This window comes from Monodon monoceros, unplaced genomic scaffold (genome assembly GCF_005190385.1).
Source record: "Monodon monoceros isolate NGI ecotype Baffin Bay Population unplaced genomic scaffold, NGI_Narwhal_1 Super_Scaffold_13, whole genome shotgun sequence".
Taxonomy (NCBI): domain Eukaryota; kingdom Metazoa; phylum Chordata; class Mammalia; order Artiodactyla; family Monodontidae; genus Monodon; species Monodon monoceros.
In genome coordinates this window covers 70,282,880-70,301,188 of record NW_021703769.1, presented here as the reverse complement: position 1 = coordinate 70,301,188, position 18,309 = coordinate 70,282,880, and the positions used below count along the sequence as shown (strand labels likewise).

The window sequence follows — 18,309 nt, the reverse complement described above, 5'->3', positions numbered from 1 at the left end:
TATTTTCTGACTGTATTGGTCTCTCTAATATTAAACAGATATAGAAAACTCGTAAATTCATTTCCTAAAGAAACTGAATGGTTAAGAAAAAAAAAAGAAATGAAACATTATTGACTACAATTTAGACACGTCAGCGACATTTTCAGAGCTTATCTCTGTTAACTGTTTTACTTGTTTCCTCCATTTTCTCCCCTCTGGATGGGCCTTTGAAAATTAAATTCAAGGTTAAATCAAGAGCGAGATAAGACTGTTGAAGATGAGGACTCTGGTTGCCTAACCGGTATCATCCTTATCACTTTCTATATTTTGTTGGAGACTGAAATGTGCCTACTTAAAAAACTATATTTCCCAGCCTCCCTGGTAGTTAGAGGTCTGGCCAATGTGATGTAAGCCGAAGACATTATGTGGGGTTATGAGGAAAGCACCTTTTTAAAAGGCAGACAATGCAGTCAGAAAGAAAGAACTATAGGCAGCCCTTAAACATGTGAAAAGATACTGAACTGAGGTTTGAAACTAGGCAGCCTGACTGGAGTCTGCCCTGTTACCTTTCCTACTCCTGTGTAAGCTCATTTAGAGGACGAAATAGAGATAACATGGATAAACTTCTTCACACAGCATTCAGGGCCTGTTAGCTGCTATTATCATGAGCACCTTCAGTATACAAGGCACTAAAATACTAATATACTTTCTCTACCTTCTCTCATTTAAGCACCACAACGATCTTACAAATAAGTTCCTCATTTATAGCTGAGAAGACTGAGGATCAGAGAAATTAAATGACTTGTCCTGGGATTGCAGAGTAAATGGCAGAGCTAGGACTCAGACTCCATCAACATGACTGCTGCCTTTCACATTGGGAGCAGAGGAGGGGAGGAAAGGGGAGGAAGAGGGAGGAATCTAAGAGGGGAGGTCCTTCTGGTGCTGAGGGCCAGTCATTTTCCTCCATAGCTGTGGCTTACCCTGGAACAGAGAATGAGGAAGGGAAGAGTCCTTGGCCATGAGCTGGTAAAGGTCAGGCCCTAGTTTTACTGGAATCTGGACACTCTCTTCTACATTTCTTTCTTTCCTTATCAGGTTCTTCCTGTTCAGAGTAAAATAGTTCGAGGCTGCATGGGCTTGTCTGAGAGATAAATAATGAGGGGAGAAAAAGAAAATTGTGGTTTAGAGAAATGGCTTGCACCATTTTTTTTACAGTGAGCCTCAAGAGAGACTTTTATTTCGTGACTCAGCACAGGCATGCACATGCCAAACTGAACTGAAACTTTCTCAGGATACTTTCTTATCCTGATTATGTGCAGCACACACCGTACTACATCATTGTTCCCCTTTATCATTTTTCCTCCCCAAATGCTTATCATGACCCATTAAGCTGATTTCATAATCCACTTATGAGTAACAACCCAAGTTGGAAAAATCTTGGTTAAGAGCAGTATTTCTCAACTCTCAACTTCTTTTTAACTATTGCTCCCCAAGCCTTTTTTAGACATTTTGTTTCCTAATCACCATTTCTCATGAACTTATATACTATATGTCTGTGCTTTGTATATCTAAAAGATATTTTTCACCTGCCAAGAACCAATTTCTGCCCTCTTAGGGGGTGCTATTACCCCTGTTGAGAATGCACTGGAGACATCATACCAACTCATTTTCTGAGCCACCTTTACACACAGCATCCCAACATCCAATGAAATAGAATTAGTCCCATTCTGCAATGAATAAGCTGAGGCTGAGAGGTTATATTAATTACTGAAGATTGAAATGGCTGGTAAATGGATTGGGAATCCAGAGACCTACCAGATCCTAGCTCAGCTGCTTAATTCTCTTCTCCAAAGTTTCGTTCCCTCACATGGAAAATGGCGGAATTGGTCCAAAGAAGTGTTCTCTAAACCTCAGGGTTTTTTTCCCCCCTATTTGAGCTAATAATAGGAGACATTTTTACAGCATATACTAGGTGTCAGGCACCAATCTACCCTTTTCACATACATTAATTAATGTAATCCTCACAATAACCCAAGAGGGAGATGCTATTATTACTTTCTCTTTCCGGTTGAGGGAATTGAGGCACAGAGAGGTTGTGTGACTTGCCCAAGGTCATATGGGTAGTAAGTAGCAGAGCTGGGATTTGAACCTAATAATATGAGTTCCAGAGTACCTGCTTTTAACCATGTACGTTAAAAGGAAACTTCTTATCAGTACGGAAAATAGAAAACCAGTATTGTTTGTTCTAAATAGAAGGTAACAAAAAATAAAATGAAAAAAAAAAAAACTTGTTCTTACATTCTCACTAGATATTAGCACGTGCTCAGAATTCTGAGCTGGAGGCCGCCCTCTCTCTCTTTGTTAAAGACAAGATAAGAGAAGCATGGATAGAGAGGTGTCAAAGGGCTTCTGGCAGCGCAATGAGACTTTGTCCTGGAATAATCAGAAGCGTTGAAAGGGAATTGGAAAGAGAATGGCTTTCAGGGGTGTGTGTGTGTGTGTGTGTGCGCCCAGGGGCGCGCGGGCGCAGCGCTTTCTTGCTTAATGGCTGTACCACCTGAAATAAACCCAAGATGGGATGCATTCCACACACCGTGGTCCCTTGTCTGGGCGTTCCAGGAGGGTCTGAACATCCCGCGGAGGAAGGGAGATGCCAGCCAGTTCTGGCGTGTGGGTGCAGCCCCTGGCTACACGCGCCTCTGGAAGGCAGCCGGCAGCGGCCGCGTGGAGACGGGCAGCGTGGGGTGGCGCTGCCCCAGTGCCCGTCCAAGCTCCCACGACTTCGGCCGCCGCTTTCCCGCTCCAGCCTGGCTTCCCAGGTGGGTCTCTCACCCCCAAGTGGACCTCACAGACCTGTCACACAATTCACCCCGGGCCTGGAGTTTACCGTTTCCTGCTCCTTCAGCCTCCGTTAGGTCCAAATGCTATCTTGCGCATCCTCTTTACCTGTGTGCCGTGCCGCCGCGGCCCTGCGGAGGTGTGCAGGTGTGATATCATCGAAGCCTGTGAATAAGTAAACGATAAACAGCCAGAAGTGGCCTGTTTCCCACATGATACCCAGGGAAGGGTCCAATTCCCCCTCCCCGTGCTCTGGGGTGTGTCCTGGACAGTGCGCCAGATCATTTATTATTTAGTGTTAGGTTCCAGGCAAGTTCAGTCGCACCCTTCATCTCTACAATAGAAAAGGCCGCCGAAGGGGCACAACAGATGAGTTGGAGTGAGAAAACTAAGTGTCCAGTCCCTTTTTCTCCCATACGTTGTCTGTGTGACCTCGATCAAGTGTCAGAACCTCTCTGAGCTTCAGCTGAATACACACAAAGTCCCATTGCCTGGACTTAAATCTTAGTTCCGTTACTCATTAGCCAGAAGAATTTGTGCTAGTGATTTAACTCCTCTGAGCCTCAGGCTTCTTATCTATAAAATAGGGACAAGAGCAGTACCTCTACATAGGACTGTGGGATGACTGAATGAGATGTATGTGAACACAGTTCCTATGTGGCACATTGTAAGTATTCATTGTGTCAGTCATTGATAGTTCTTGTTGTTCTATTTTTTTTTTTTTTTTTTTGCGGTACGCGGGCCTCTCACCGTTGCGGCCTCTCCTGTTGCGGAGCACAGGCTCTGGACGTGCAGGCTCAGCGGCCACAGCTCACAGGCCCAGCCGCTCCACGGCATGTGGGATCTTCCCGGACCGGGGCATGAACCTGCGTCCCCTGCATCGGCAGGCGGACTCTCAACCACTGCGCCACCAGGGAAGCCCTGTTGTTCTATTTTTTTAAATATTTATTTATTTATTTGTCTGCACTGGGTCTTAGTTGCAGCTCATGGGATCTTCATTGTGGCATGTGGGCTCTTTAGCTGCAGCATGCAGGATCTTTAGTTGCAGTATGCAAACTCTTAGTTGTGGCATATGGCATCTAGTTCCCTGACCAGGGATCAAACCCGGACCCCCTGCATTGGGAGAGTGGAGTCAGCCACTGGACCACCAGGGACGTCCCATGTTGTTCTATTTTTTAATGACCCCCGTTCTGTGCCAGCAGCTCTGCATACATTTCCTCTAATCATCACAATGAGCCCTGCCAGTCTCTTATGTAATCCCTACTTTCCAGGTGAAGACTGAGGGTCAGGGAGGTCAACCGACTTGCCCAAGGTCACACAGACACATGGTGGCAGAACTAGAATTCAAACCTAGATCTTGCCTGTTTCTAAAATTCCTTCTCAACTAGGTCCTAATTCATTTCTATCTGTAAAGTGAAAATGATGGCTTCTGCCACTGAGGTCTACTGTTAGGATGAAATAAGATAAAGTCTGTGCACTGATGAAAGAAATTAAAGATGATACAAACAAATGGAGAGATATACCATGTTCTTGGATTGGAAGAGTCAACATTGTGAAAATGACTATACTACCCAAAGCAATCTACAGATTCAATGCAATCCTTATCAAACTACCAATGGCATTTTTCACAGAGCTAGAACAAAAAAATTCACAATTTGTATGGAAACACAAAAGACCCCAAATAGCCAAAGCAATCTTGAGAAAGAAAAACGGAGCCGGAGAAATCAGGCTCCCTGACTTCAGACTATACTACAAAGCTACAGTAATCAAGACAGTATGGCACTGGCACAAAAACAGAAATATAGCTCAATGGAACAAGATAGAAAGCCCAGAGATAAAGCCATGCACCTATGGTCACCTTATCTTTGATAAGGAGGCAAGAATATACAATAGAGAAAAGACAGCCTTTTCAATAAGTGGTGCTGGGAAAACTGGACAGCTACATGTAAAAGAAGGAAACTAGAACACTCCCTAACACCATACACAAAATAAACTCAAAATGGATTAAAGACCTAAATGTCAGGCCAGACACTATAAAACCCTTAGAGGAAAACATAGGCAGAACACTCTATGACATAAATCACAGCAAGGCCCTTTTTTGACCCACCTCCTAGAGAAATGGAAATAAAAGCAAAAATAAACAAATGGGGCCTAATGAAACTTAAAAGCTTTTGCACAGCAAAGGAAACCATAAACAAGATGAAAAGACAACCCTCAGAATGGGAGAAAATATTTGCAAACGAAGCAACTGACAAAGGATTAATCTCCAAAATATACAAGCAGCTCATGCAGCTCAATATCAAAAAAACAAACAGCCCAATCCAAAAATGGGCAGAAGACCTAAATAGACATTGCTCCAGAGAAGATATACAGATTGCCAACAAACACATGAAAGGATGCTCAACATCACTAATCATTAGAGAAATGCAAATCAAAACTACAACGAGGTATCACCTCACACCAGTCAGAATGGCCATCATCAAAAAATCTACAAGCCATAAATGCTGGAGAGGGTGTGGAGAAAAGGGAACCCTCTTGCCCTGTTGGTGGGAACGTAAATTGATACAGCCACTATGGAGAACAGTATGGAGGTTCCTTAAAAAACTAAAAGTAGAGCTACCATACGACCCAGCAATCCCACTACTGGGCATGTACCCTGAGAAAACCATAATTCAAAAAGAGTCATGTACCACAATGCTCATTGTAACACTATTTACAATAGCCAGGACAAGGAAGCAACCTAAGTGTCCATCGACAGATGAATGGATAAAGAAGATGTGGCACATATATACAACGGACTATTACTCAGCCATAAAAGGAAACGAAATTGAGTTATTTGTAGTGAGGTAGATGGACCTAGAGTCTGTCATACAGAGTGAAATAAGTCAGAAAGAGAAAAACAAATACCGTATGCTAACACATATATATGGAATCTAAAAAAAAAAAAAATGTTCTGAAGAACCTAGGGGCAGGACAGGAATAAAGATGCAGATGTAGAGAATGGACTTGAGGACACAGGGAGGGGGAAGGGGAAGCTGGGACGAAGTGAGAGAGTGGCATGGACACATATACACTACCAAATGTAAAACAGATAGCTAGTGGGAAGCAGCTGCATGGCACAGGGAGATCAGCTCGGTGCTTTGTGACCAACTAGAGGGGTGGGATAGGGAGGGTGAGAGGGAGACGCAAGTGGGAGGAGATATGGGGATATATGTATATGTATAGCTGATTCACTTTGTTATAAAGCAAAAACTAACACAACATTGTAGAGCAATTATACTCCAATAAAGATGTTTTTAAAAAAAAGATAAAGTCTGTGAAGAGGCTTCTACTGATGCTCAACTCAGCTCAGCTTCTTATTCCCCCGGGGATAAGAAGTAATTATCTAAGCCTAGGCCTTTCATTTTCATAATAAGGAGGCTGGTGAACCCCTCATTGTCTCTAGGAGGCAATATTATCTGATGTCCATAGGAGGGGGTTGGAAGTATCAGATCAAAATCAGAACTGCCAGGTTGCCTTCCCATATCCAAGCCCAGGTCTGCAGAGGTGTCTTTCATCTTCTTGGTTTTCTCTGCGTCTCAGGCCTCCCACCCACCCCATGACGATTAGGACATCATCTTTTACTCTCTTTCCCAGGGGCAGTGTAAAACTACAGGTGAGAATATCTAACATCGCCGGCTTTGAACTTTAGAAAAAGGGAGATCTTATGGCTATTCAGCTATTGTGAAGTCAGTTTCTCCCTGCCTCCAACAATTGGTGTGATGTGGGTAGGAGTGGGGCCCTGGCAAAGTGGGGCGCATACATCACCCCTCCTACTGGCTTGCCTTGCAGTGAGCAGACCTGGTGCCCTGTCCACCCTCCTGCATAATGTATGCACCCGTGGCAGGAACAGAATACCACCCGTGGTGAGTCTGGCCACTGCAGGCCCTGGACGTGTCCAGAGGTCTTGCCAAGGCTAATGTCTCTCCGTTGGCAGGAGCTGAAGAGAGGGAGGGGCCACGTGTCACTTGAAGCCTTTCCTGGGGCTGAGGTGGGAACTGGTTTCATCTTGGGTCTCAGGATTCTGCGAAGATAGGGGCAGACAACAGGACAGCCCTAAGCACGCAGCCTGACCCAGACTTCGACTCAACAGAGGTGTCACTGGGGACAGCTAGACTCCTGTTTTCTGGGCTTGAATCCCCCTCTGAGAGGGCTGGGGTGGCAGAGAAGGTGCCTGGGACCCTCTCAGTGTGGCTGAAGGGGAGAGGAGAGATTTGGGAACCAGGAACACAGACCTTGGCAATTTCTGTGGCTGCCTCATGGTGCAGAAAATCCCTGGGGCAGCAGCTGTGGCGAGGTACATTGGGGTGGAGAATGTGGACAGAAGCAGTGCTGCTTTCAGGGGAACATGCCAGAATGCAGAAATCATGGATGAAGTCTGAGGCCTGTGTGGTGGAGGTGTGCTTACCTGAGTGTGCGTGTGTGTGATCTTGTGTACAAGCGTGGGTGTGGAGAACCAAACAGGTCAGGAATGAAAGTGGGAGGTAGGAGTGCCTTAAGAGCCAAGGGAACCAGGGGATCTAGATAACATTACTTCATTGGTTGGATTCTATTCATTCACAGAATCAGTAAGTACTTAGTGGAGGCCCCCTCGAGGCCAGGCTAATTGCTAGGGCTTGGGATATGGAGATGATTTAGACGCAGGCACTTGTGGTCTAATTGAGGAGCCAGGCAGTGAAATGGAGAATTTAACGACCTTGTGAGAAGTGCTAGAACAGCTGTATGTATATGGTGACCAAAGCAGTCACCTGTGCCTAAGGCAGGCATGTGACTGAGCAAAACTGAGCAGTGGCTCAAAGGCTGAGGAAGGTGTTAGTTGGGGTGGAGGCAGTGGGGAGAGATAGGGGAAGGGTGTTCTACGCAGAGGGAACAGCAGTTGTGAAACCCTATGCACTGGTTCAGGAACCTTGAACAGATCCTACGGTGGAAACTTGAATGAGCTGATGGGGCACAAAATGATCTTATCTGTATACATATTATCTGATCCTCTTCCCCCAGTGGAATATAAGCAACACGAGGGCAGGAAATTTGTCTGCCTTAGTCTCTGCTAGAGTCCCAGAGCCTAGAGCAGTGCTTGACACGCTGTGGGATACCTTGTGAATGAATAAACCGAAGATAGGCCCAGGGTGGATGGTGTGGACAGTCAACTAAAGCATTTGGGCTTTATCCTGGAGTCAATGGCGAGCCCTTTGGCGTGGGGGTGAAAAATTGAAAGGGCACAAGATCTGGGCTTCCCTGGTGGCGCAGTAGTTAAGAATCCGCCTGCCCATCCTTCTCAAACTCTTCCAAAAAATTGCAGAGGAAGGGGCTTCCCTGGTGGCACAGTGATTGAGAGTCCGCCTGCCGATGCAGGGGACACGGGTTCGTGCCCCGGTCCGGGAGGATCCCACATGCCGCGGAGCGGCTGGGCCCGTGAGCCATGGCCGCTGAGCCTGCGCGTCCAGAGCCTATGCTCCGCAACGGGAGAGGCCGCAACAGTCAGAGAGAGGCCCGCGTACCGCAAGAAAAAGAAAAAAATAATTGCAGAGGAGGCAACATTCCCAAACTCATTCTATGTGAGGCCACCATCACCCCGATACCAAAACCAGACAAAGATACTACAAAAAAAGAAAATTACAGACCAATATCACTGATGAATATAGATGCAAAAATCCTCAACAAAATACTAGCAGACAGAATCCAACAACACAGTAAAAGGATCATACACCATGATCAAGTGGGATTTATCCCAGGGATGCAAGGATTCTTCAATATACGCAAATCAATCAATGTGATACATCGTATTAACAAACTGAAGAATAAAAACCATATGATCATCTCAATAGATGCAGAAAAAGCTTTTGACAGAATTCAACACCCATTTATGATAAAAACTCTCCAGAAAGTGGGCATAGAGGGAACCTACCTCAACATAATAAAGGCCATATACGACAAACCCACAGCAAACATCATTCTCAATGGTGAAAAACTGAAAGCATTTCCTCTAAGATCAGGAACAAGACAAGGATGTCCACTCTCACCACTATTATTCAATATAGTTTTGGAAGTCCTAGCCACGGCAATCAGAGAAGAAAAAGAAATAAAAGGAATACAAATTGGAAAAGAAGAAGTAAAACTGTCACTCTTTGCAGATGACATGATACTATACATAGAGAATCCTAAAAATGCCACCAGAAAACTACTAGAGCTAATCAATGAATTTGGTAAAGTTGCAGGATACAAAATTAATGCACAGAAATCTCTTGCATTCCTATACACTAACAACAAAAGATCAGAAAGAGAAATAAAGGAAACACTCCCATTTACCATTGCAACAAAAAGAATAAAATACCTAGGAATAAACCTACCTAGGGAGACAAAAGACCTGTATGCAGAAAACTATAAGACACTGATGAAAGAAATTAAAAATGATACCAACAGATGGAGAGATATACCATGTTCTTGGATTGGAAGAATTAATATTGTGAAAATGACTATACTACCCAAAGTAATCTACAGATTCAATGCAATCCCTATCAAATTACCAATGGCACTTTTTACAGAACTACAACAAGAAATTTTAAAATTTGTATGGAGACACAAAAGACCCCGAATAGCCAAAGCAGTCTTGAAGGAAAAAAACGGAGCTGGAGGAATCAGACTCCCTGACCTCAGACTATACTACAAACCTACAGTAATCAAGACAATATGGTACTGGCACAAAAACAGAAACATAGATCAATGGAACAAGATAGAAAGCCCAGAGATAAACCCACACACCTATGGTCAACTAATCTATGACAAAGGAGGCAAGGATATACAATGGAGAAAAGACAGTCTCTTCAATAAGTGGTGCTGGGAAAGCTGGACAGCTACATGTAAAAGAAGGAAATCAGAACACTCCCTAACACCATACATAAAAATAAACTCAAAATGGATTGGAGACCTAAATATAAGACCGGACACTATAAAACTTTTAGAGGAAAACATAGGAAGAACACTCTTTGACATAAATCGCAGCAAGATCTTTTTTGATCCACCTCCTAGAGTAATGGAAATAAAAGCAAAAATAAACAAATGGGACCTCATGAAACTTAAAAGCTTTTGCACAGCAAAGGAAGCCATAAACAAGACAAAAAGACAACCCTCAGAATGGGAGAAAATATTTGCAGACGAATCAACGGACAAAGGATTAATCTCCAAAATATATAAACAACTCATGCAGCTCAATAGTAAAGAAAGAAACAACCCAATCCAAAAATGGGCAGAAGACCTGAATAGACATTTCTCCAAAGAAGACACACAGATGGCCAAGAAGCACATGAAAAGCTGCTCAACATCACTAAGTATTAGAGAAATGCATATCAAAACTACAGTGAGGTATCACCTCACACCAGTTAGAATGGGCATCATCAGAAAATCTACGAACAACAAATGCTGGAGAGGGTGTGGAGAAAAGGGAACCCTCTTGCACTGTTGGTGGGAATGTAAATTGATACAGCCACTATGGAGAACAGTATGGAGGTTCCTTAAAAAACTAAAAATAGAATTACCACATGACTCAGCAATCCCACTACTGGGCGTATACCCAGAGAAAACCATAATTCAAAAAGACACACACACCCCAATGTTCATGGCAGCACTATTTACAATAGCCAGGTCATGGAAGCAACCTAAATGCACATCAACAGACGAATGGATAAAGAAGATGTGGTACATGTATACAATGGAATATTACTCAGCCATAAAAAGGAACGAAATTGAGTCATTTGTTGAGACGTGGATGGATCTAGAGACTGTCATACGGAGTGAAGTAAGTCAGAAACAGAAAAACAACTATCGTATATTAATGCATGTATGTGGAACCTAGAAAAATGGTACAGATGAACCGGTTTGCAGGACAGAAGTTGAGACACAGATGTAGAGAACAAACGTATGGACACCAAGGGGGAAAAGCCACGGCGGGGGGTGGGGGTGGGGATGGTGGTGTGCTGAATCGGGCGATTGGGATTGACATGTATACATTGATGTGTATAAAATTGATGACTGATAAGAACCTGCTGTATAAAAAATAAATAAAATAAAATTAAAAAAAAAAATCCGCTTGCCAATGCATGGGACACGGGTTTGAGCCCTGGTCCGGGAAGAACCCACATGCCGCGGAGCAACTAAGCCCGTGAACCACAACTACTGAGCCTGCGCTCTAGAGCCCGCGAGCCACAACTACTGAGCCTGGGTGCCACAACTACTGAAGCCTGCGTGCCTAGAGCCCATGCTCCGCAACAAGAGAAGCCAACGCAATGAGAAGCCCGCGCACCGCAACGAAGAGTAGCCCCCGCTCACTGCAACCAGAGGAAACCCGCGCGCAGCAACGAAGACCCAATGCAGCCAAAAATAAATAAATTAAATTAATAAATTTATTTTTTAAAAAAGAAAAAAGGCACAAGATCTGACGTGGGTGGGAAGAAATCACTTTGATAATGATGTGAAGGTTGAAGAGACCAGATGATGGCTCTTAAATTTGGGCACTGTCAATAAAAATGAGTGGGGGGTCAGGTTGAAAAATTATTGAGGATAATTCTATACAATTAAGAAGTGTCTCTGAGTTTTACAATATCCCTGGGAGGCAGGCGTTTCCCCGTTTTACAGAGGGGAAAATGGACTCAGTGAGGCGCAGTGATTTGGCCGAAGTCACACAGCCAGTTGGCGGTGTAGCCTGGAGGTTCAGGCTTGCTTTTGCAGCGCCGCAGGACCCAGCACACGATGAGGATCCGACCCAGGCGGGTAGCGGCGGGAACTCTCGCCATTTCTACTCGGTAACTGCCGGAAAGCCCAGCGGACATCGACTAGAAAGAAGAGCGGGCGTCCACAGACTGGAAAAGGGAAACGAGGGGCGCGTAGAAGGAGTTTTGGGTCTGAGCGGCCACCGTAGTAGCGGCGCTCTGATCCCCATGACAACAGGGAGAAGCAGCGGGAGGCTTCTGGGCGGTGCAGTAGCTGCGGCCGATTGGAGCAAACAAGGAGCGGAATCCGTGAACTGCCCGCAGCCCCGAGGGCGAAGGTGATGGGGATAGGTCGATGGAGGGAGCCCGGGGTTTGGGGACAACAGTAGGATGTGGCCAGGGTCGGGCTGGGGCCTTCGAAGGAGGCGCTGCCCCGAGTCCCCATCATCGCTGTCCGGACCAGGGACCGTCGTTGGGCCTCAGTTTCCCCAAACGGGAAATGGGAGGAGGAGAATGGGCATCCCAGGCCAATGGCCCCTCTCAGTGTCTGAGGCCCAGGACTTTCTCTCCTCTGCAGCTCCTGGACTGACTGGCGCTGTCCTGCCCAATGGACGTGAGTCCTACCCCTCTCTGGAGCGGCCCCCTCAGCGCCCTCCACTCATCCTGACTTTGCCTGCCTTGGAGCCTGGACTGGAGAGGGGGCTCTTTACCCAACATAGACCCTTCCAGCTCAGGACAAGAGCTGTGAGACAGAAAGAGAGTTGCAGGGACGGCCTTCCCATGGAAGGGCACATCCCACTCTGGCAAGATGAGGAGCTAGCCAAGCAACAGAGAAGAAAAGGCATCCCAGGCAGAAGGAACAGCATGGGCAGAGACGTGGGCATGAGAGAGAGGCCAGGGCATTTGGGGAACTGCTAGGACTTCAGTATGGCTGGAGTGTAATGGGGGAGAGGGAGAGGTAGGCAGGGCCAGATTGAGGCCTTTGTCGCTGAGATAAGAAGTTTGGACTGAGTCGGTGGGAGCCATTGATGGACCGCAAAGGAGGTGGGGATACGCAGGACAGCTGGTGTGGATAAGGGTCACAACTGCAGGTTGCAAGACAGTTAGAGGCCAGTACTGTGGGCTGAGGGATGGTAAAGTAGTGCAGTGGAAGCAGAGACAATAGATCTGTTTGGAGAGGCATTCTGAAAGGAAAAGCAATAAATCTTGGAAAAGTCTAGAATGACCAACAGGTCCTCGATGGTGCTGAAATGGGGATGACAAGAGAAAAGGCAGGTTTGGGGACAAGACAGTGTAGTCCTATTCACTCTCTCCCCACCACCTGGTGGCTGTTCCTCCCCTTTTCCCAGCCACCTCCCGTGTCCCTCCTGGTATTTCTGTGTCCCTGCAGCCCCTCCACGTCTCCTCATCACCCCTTCCTCCTGTGCTGTCCAGGCCTCCTCTAGCCCGTGGAATCCAACCCCGGCTCCTGCCAGCAGCCCCTCCCTGCTGCTCCCCATCCCTGCCATTGTCGTCCTCGCTGTGGGCATCTATTTGTTGCTGCTGGGCCTAGTGCTGCTGACTAGGCACTGCCTGCTGGTGAGGGGCCTGGTGGGGGCTGAACGGTGGGCCTGGGGGAGGAGGAACCTGGTCAATTTTCCCCCTCATTTGTAGGCCCTTACCCTGAGACACCTTTGCCATTTAGTCCCCGCATCTGTCCCTTTCGTGGGACCAGGAGATCCTCTTCTCGTCCTCAGCTGAACCTTCTCCTGCCCCTCTCCCCAAAACTGAGTCTTGGCTGTACCTCCCTACCCGCCGCCTGGCCCAGAGCTTGAGCCCCGCCTTCTCTTAGGCCCAGGGCTGCTGCGCAGACTGCAGCTCCCCCTGCAGGAAGCAAGGCGCCTCCAGGCCCCAAGACTGTTGCTGGACCTGCGCAGAAGCCTGTGACTTCCCTTTGCCCAGACCAGCCCACTACCTGGATGCCTGCTGCCCCCAGCCCGCCGAATCTGTGAGTTCTCGTTCTGGCCCCTGGGTCCTGATCTTGGTACTCTCTGTGCATTCTTTTTTTTTTTCGGTACGTGGGCCTCTCACTGTCGTGGCTTCTACTATTGCGGAGCACAGGCTCCGCACGCGCAGGCTTAGCCGCCATGGCTCACGGGCCCAGCCGCTCCGAGGCATGCGGGATCCTCTGGACCGGGGCACGAACCCGCGTCCCCTGCATCGGCAGGCGGACCCTCAACCACTGCGCCACCAGGAAAGCCCTGCATTCATTTTTTGGTTCAACAAAATTTATTACTGAGTACCTATTCTAGGCCAGGCACAGTTCCAGGTACTGGGTCAGGTGGAGACAGCCAAAAACACCATATCAGATATTTTCTGGTAATGAAAGCTACTTGGAGAAAGGAAAATAGGGCAGCATCTGGAGAAAGGTAATGTATGTAACATGTAGGGCACATTTCTACTTCTGAAAATGGTAGTTAAAAGACAGCCCCTCACAGAGCTTCTTCTGTTTGCAGAGTAAATACGATGTTCTAGATACTGTGCTACTTTATTAACAACCCCGAGAGCTGGATATTTTAAAAAACCTATCTATATGTATTTTTTTAATTACAAAGTGTGCATGTAGAAATACATAGAAAGTACAAGTCACTTTGTAAACTAGCTCTCTAACCAAGGTTGCTACATTTGGTGTATGTCCCTCATATACTAATACACATACAGTACTATCACTGTTGTATTTTACTATTGGTAAAAATGTAGTCATACCACATATACCACACAGACTATTTCCTCACATCTGCCACTTGCCCTTTTTAACGTGACATCACACCTTGGTTACCTATCCATGTTTTTATCCTCCTTTTGCAGGGGAATAAATTGGCTCAGGGAAATTTAGTCACTTTTCCAGCATTCCACAGTAGAGTCTTGCACAGCAAATTGCTCCTTCATGTGTTGAAACAGAACCCTCAGGGAGAAGCCTGGCTCACAGAGGACAGGCCATTTTTGCATTTGTGGCTTTAAAGCCACGTGTTAAGTGTAATTGACCACCTTCCTAGGCTCTGATGATTTTGGGCTCAGAGATGTAGACAGCAAAGCTCCTGCCCTTGAAGTGGGGACCTTCCCCAGGGAGGGAAGAGTGAGGGGAAAAGACCAAGCAAATTCATAACTCGGGCAGACTGCAGTTGCAAATCCCTGCAAGATGTTTTGAGTTTCAAAATAAATTATAGGGCAAGGAGTTCTCCTCTTTCAGGTAATCTGCGTCTGGTTTCCCAGGGATAGCCTGGAGATGGGGCCCAGGGCTGGGGCTAGGGGGACAAAGGGGAAAAAGGAGAAGACCCTGGGTCCTCAAACCTCCTATTCTATAAGAAATGCTCAATTGCACAATGATTTCTGGCCCCCTCTCCTGGGGACACCACTCCCTTTGCCTTCTGTCCGCGGGGAGGGAAGAGTCAGAGGCTTCTCTTCCTCCTTGAAAGTGAGGTGCGCTGTCAGGAGGGACTGGCTCCACCCACTGCCGCCTCCAGGGCTGCAGGGCGTCCAAGCTGGAGACCTCAGGTCCTGATCCTACCTGGCTTCTGCCAGAGCCAGGAAGGATTCTAGAATGACGAATGGTCATTCTTTCCTTGAGCTGTCTTTCCACAAAGCACAGTAAGGCCTCTGTGTTCTTCAGTTTCCTTATAGTAACAATAGCCACCACAAATATTCCAAAGCTCTTGGCTTCTTCACAGCTGTAGAAACTGAGGCTTACAGAGGCCTAAAGCCTGGGTGGAGACACAAACCCAGGCTTCTCTTTCTCTCAGGGAGAAACCTGCCTATGTTACTTCTTTCACAGGTATGTCATGAGGACCTAATTCATTCATTCATTTATTTATTCACTTATGGAAGATTTATGGAGTCACTGTGCTGAGCCTTGGGGGCGCAGTGGAAACAAGGTAGACACGGCCACCACGGGGCTTACATTCCCGCAAAGGACAGAGAAATAAGTAGGCAATGTGAGAAATTGCCTCACATTCTGAATCGAGGGTGAGAAATGATGCAATCCAGGGCAGTGGTTGGTTCTCAGCCCCTTGAGTGATCAGAAGCTGGAACGAGGCTTAAATGGGAAGCCAGGCATCCAGGCCCCATGCCCAGCAGATCTGGAATGGGATCGGAATTTGCGAATCTTTAACAAGTTCTTACACGACTGACACATACCACCAGGGTTAAGAGCTATTGCTAAGGGAAAAGCGCTGTGACAGAAGAGCTCCCTTTTGCTGAGAGCTCCCTCCCTACCAGGCACCGTGCTTCGTGCCTTCCACTGATTCCCCACAGTGACCCTGTGAAGTAGGTGTTATATTTAAAATATATTTCAGAGATGAGGAAACTGAAGCGCAAATCATGAATTAGCCACACCTGGGCCTGAACTAGATTCAAACTCTGAGCTCCAAACAGTAACGATGGCTGGCCTTCACAACCTCAAAGTGACAGAAATCAGAGTGAAAAACTACAGGCCTAGAGAAACACGGGGCTTAACAGTCATGTGGAGCCCTTGTTTAATGTACTTAAAAAGCAGATTCCTTCCAGAAGCCACAAGGCTGCCTGTGAGAGTCGAGATATCCATTAGCTAGTTATTAACAACTAGAGCCAAACCCTTCCAGGGGGCAGAGCCAAAAAATGCTTTTAATACCCTCTTCTCTGAAGTGAGAGCAGTGGGACCTCTCTCAGCCCCCAATTCTGCGCACAGAATGACGGTGCAAGTCCTCCAAAAACCCACAGAGTTGACTTCAGCCCAGACTGGGACTCCCCAGAGACACCCCAAACTACACCCCCATCAAACACAAGGAAGCCACCTCGCTCTCTCCCCTCCACCATGATATACTTCTACCTCTTTCTAGAGAGACAATTCTTTTAGCAGGAGCAGATGCCCTCCCCTCACTGGAGCCCCTGGTGATATCTGATCTCACCAGTCAGATATCACCCCGAAACCTCAGCTCTTCTAAAGGTCATTCCCCTATTCCTGGCTTGGCCCGGTGTCTGATTGAGCTGTGCAACTGTGACTGTCACTAACTCTGCCTCAGGCCTCAAGGAGCCAGCCTTGTCACACATCCTGGGTGGGTCCTATTCCAGCCACTTGGCCTGACTCCAGTCCCTGCCTGCAGCGGTGACAGATCATCCATGTCCCAGGGCAGAAGAGGAGTGGGTTGGGGTGGACCGGTTCTCCCTTCCTAAGGACTTGCTGCTCCTATTCCCCAAGAGGCAGACCTTCTGTCTCCCCTGGGAGATGAGAAGCCCTCTTCTTCCTTCTTTGCCTAAAGAGGGAAAAATGATATGCTTTGATTGATCCATTCATTCAATATTCATCTGTATCTCAGACACCTGCTGAGCTTGAGTCCCCTGGTAGCTCAGTGGAGACAGGAGATGAACTGTCCCTGCCTTAGCAGACCCTGAAAGAAGCTGCTATTCATGCCCCTGGGAAGCAGTTGGTCAGGGGGCATCTCAGGACTGGAAGCAGGCAGGCCCAGACCCATCCCAGCCCCACTCCTTCGTTGTATTCCTTTGCACGATCACTCCCCTCTCCGAACCTCCGTTTCCTCTTTTGTAAAGAGGCCCTCTACTCAAGGTTCTGATAAATAAAAGAGATGTAACTCCTTTTAAACATTAAAAAATTAAATCTGCAAATTACCATTTTTAAGGAAAACTAGATTTAAAAAATCATTCATGAACATAGTCTGTGCCTGGCACAGAGTAGGTGCTCAGAAATAGAGGATGAATGAGATCCAGCTTGGTCTCAGGCCAAGGGAGAAATCCACAAAACCAACAAGTTGTTTTCATCATAGACAGTGTGTGTGTGCTTTCCCAGTCTAACGACTTGCAGTTGCGTGTTATAAGAGAACCATCTCTGAGCTGAACATTGTGACCTAAGCGTGGGTCCAGGGCCAGCTGACCTCTGGTCCTCAATCTCCTCATCCATAAGATGGGAAGAAAGAAAGGACCCCCCCCCACCACCGAATGATTTCTTCCAGCTCCTGAACTCAGTTGTTAGGAACATTGCCTCCTTGCTGATTTCTCAACAGCAGAAAGAATTGATTTGTTCCCAAGAATGGTGAATGCCACCCTCTGATCCACTGGGCAAATGGGACTTTGCAGGCCACTCTGTTCCCTTCTCCCCTGAGAAGGAAACAGCTTCAGGCTCTGGTCCCCCTTCCTCTTGCCCAACTCCCTCACCCCGTTCTTCTCTCCCTCAGGATTGGGCCCCTCGCTGCCCTCGCTGCTGCCCGCTCTGTGACTGTGCCTGTGCGTGCCAGCTTCCTGATTGCCAGAGCCTCAACTGTCTCTGCTTTGAGATCAAGCTCCGATGACAAGACCCAGGGTCCCTGCCCTTTGGGGAGCGGCCAGCTCCCAGGGCCCACAGGCCCTGTTCCCTGAGGGGCCTCAGGACACCTTTCTCCAGGCTATTGGAACCACAAATGGCCTACCCAGCTCACCAGCCTGGGAACCAGCAGTGGAGAGCCTGGCTCCCTGCAGAGTGGGACTCAAGGAGCCCTCCGCCAGCTGCATGGCGGCCCCTTTGGAGGGCCAGAAGAGAGAGTGGCTGGTGCTCTGCCAGGTGCCCCTGCCCTCCTTTCCCCCTCCCCAAGTAAATGATCGTATTTGAAGGTGAGGGTGGGGGACACTGCTCACCACAGTGAGCATTATGGGACAAACTTGGGCCTTGAATATCAGGGTGTAGGGGTACCCCAGGCACACCCTGTCCATGGACTCTTGGTTATTCTGAGGTGTGAGTGTAGTGCTT

At 47.3% G+C, this 18,309-nt stretch overlaps 1 protein-coding gene across 1 annotated transcript; it reads left to right on the top strand.

The window, feature by feature from the left end:
- Positions 1-12,165: 12,165 nt before the first annotated feature.
- LOC114894325 (keratin-associated protein 10-2-like) lies at positions 12,166-17,893 on the top strand. Its single transcript, XM_029220855.1, has 4 exons — positions 12,166-12,171; positions 12,993-13,136; positions 13,390-13,545; positions 17,762-17,893. The coding sequence occupies exons 1-4, from the start codon at positions 12,166-12,168 to the stop codon at positions 17,873-17,875; spliced, it is 420 nt and encodes a 139-aa protein (XP_029076688.1). The 3' UTR covers positions 17,876-17,893.
- The last annotated feature ends 416 nt before the right edge of the window (positions 17,894-18,309 follow it).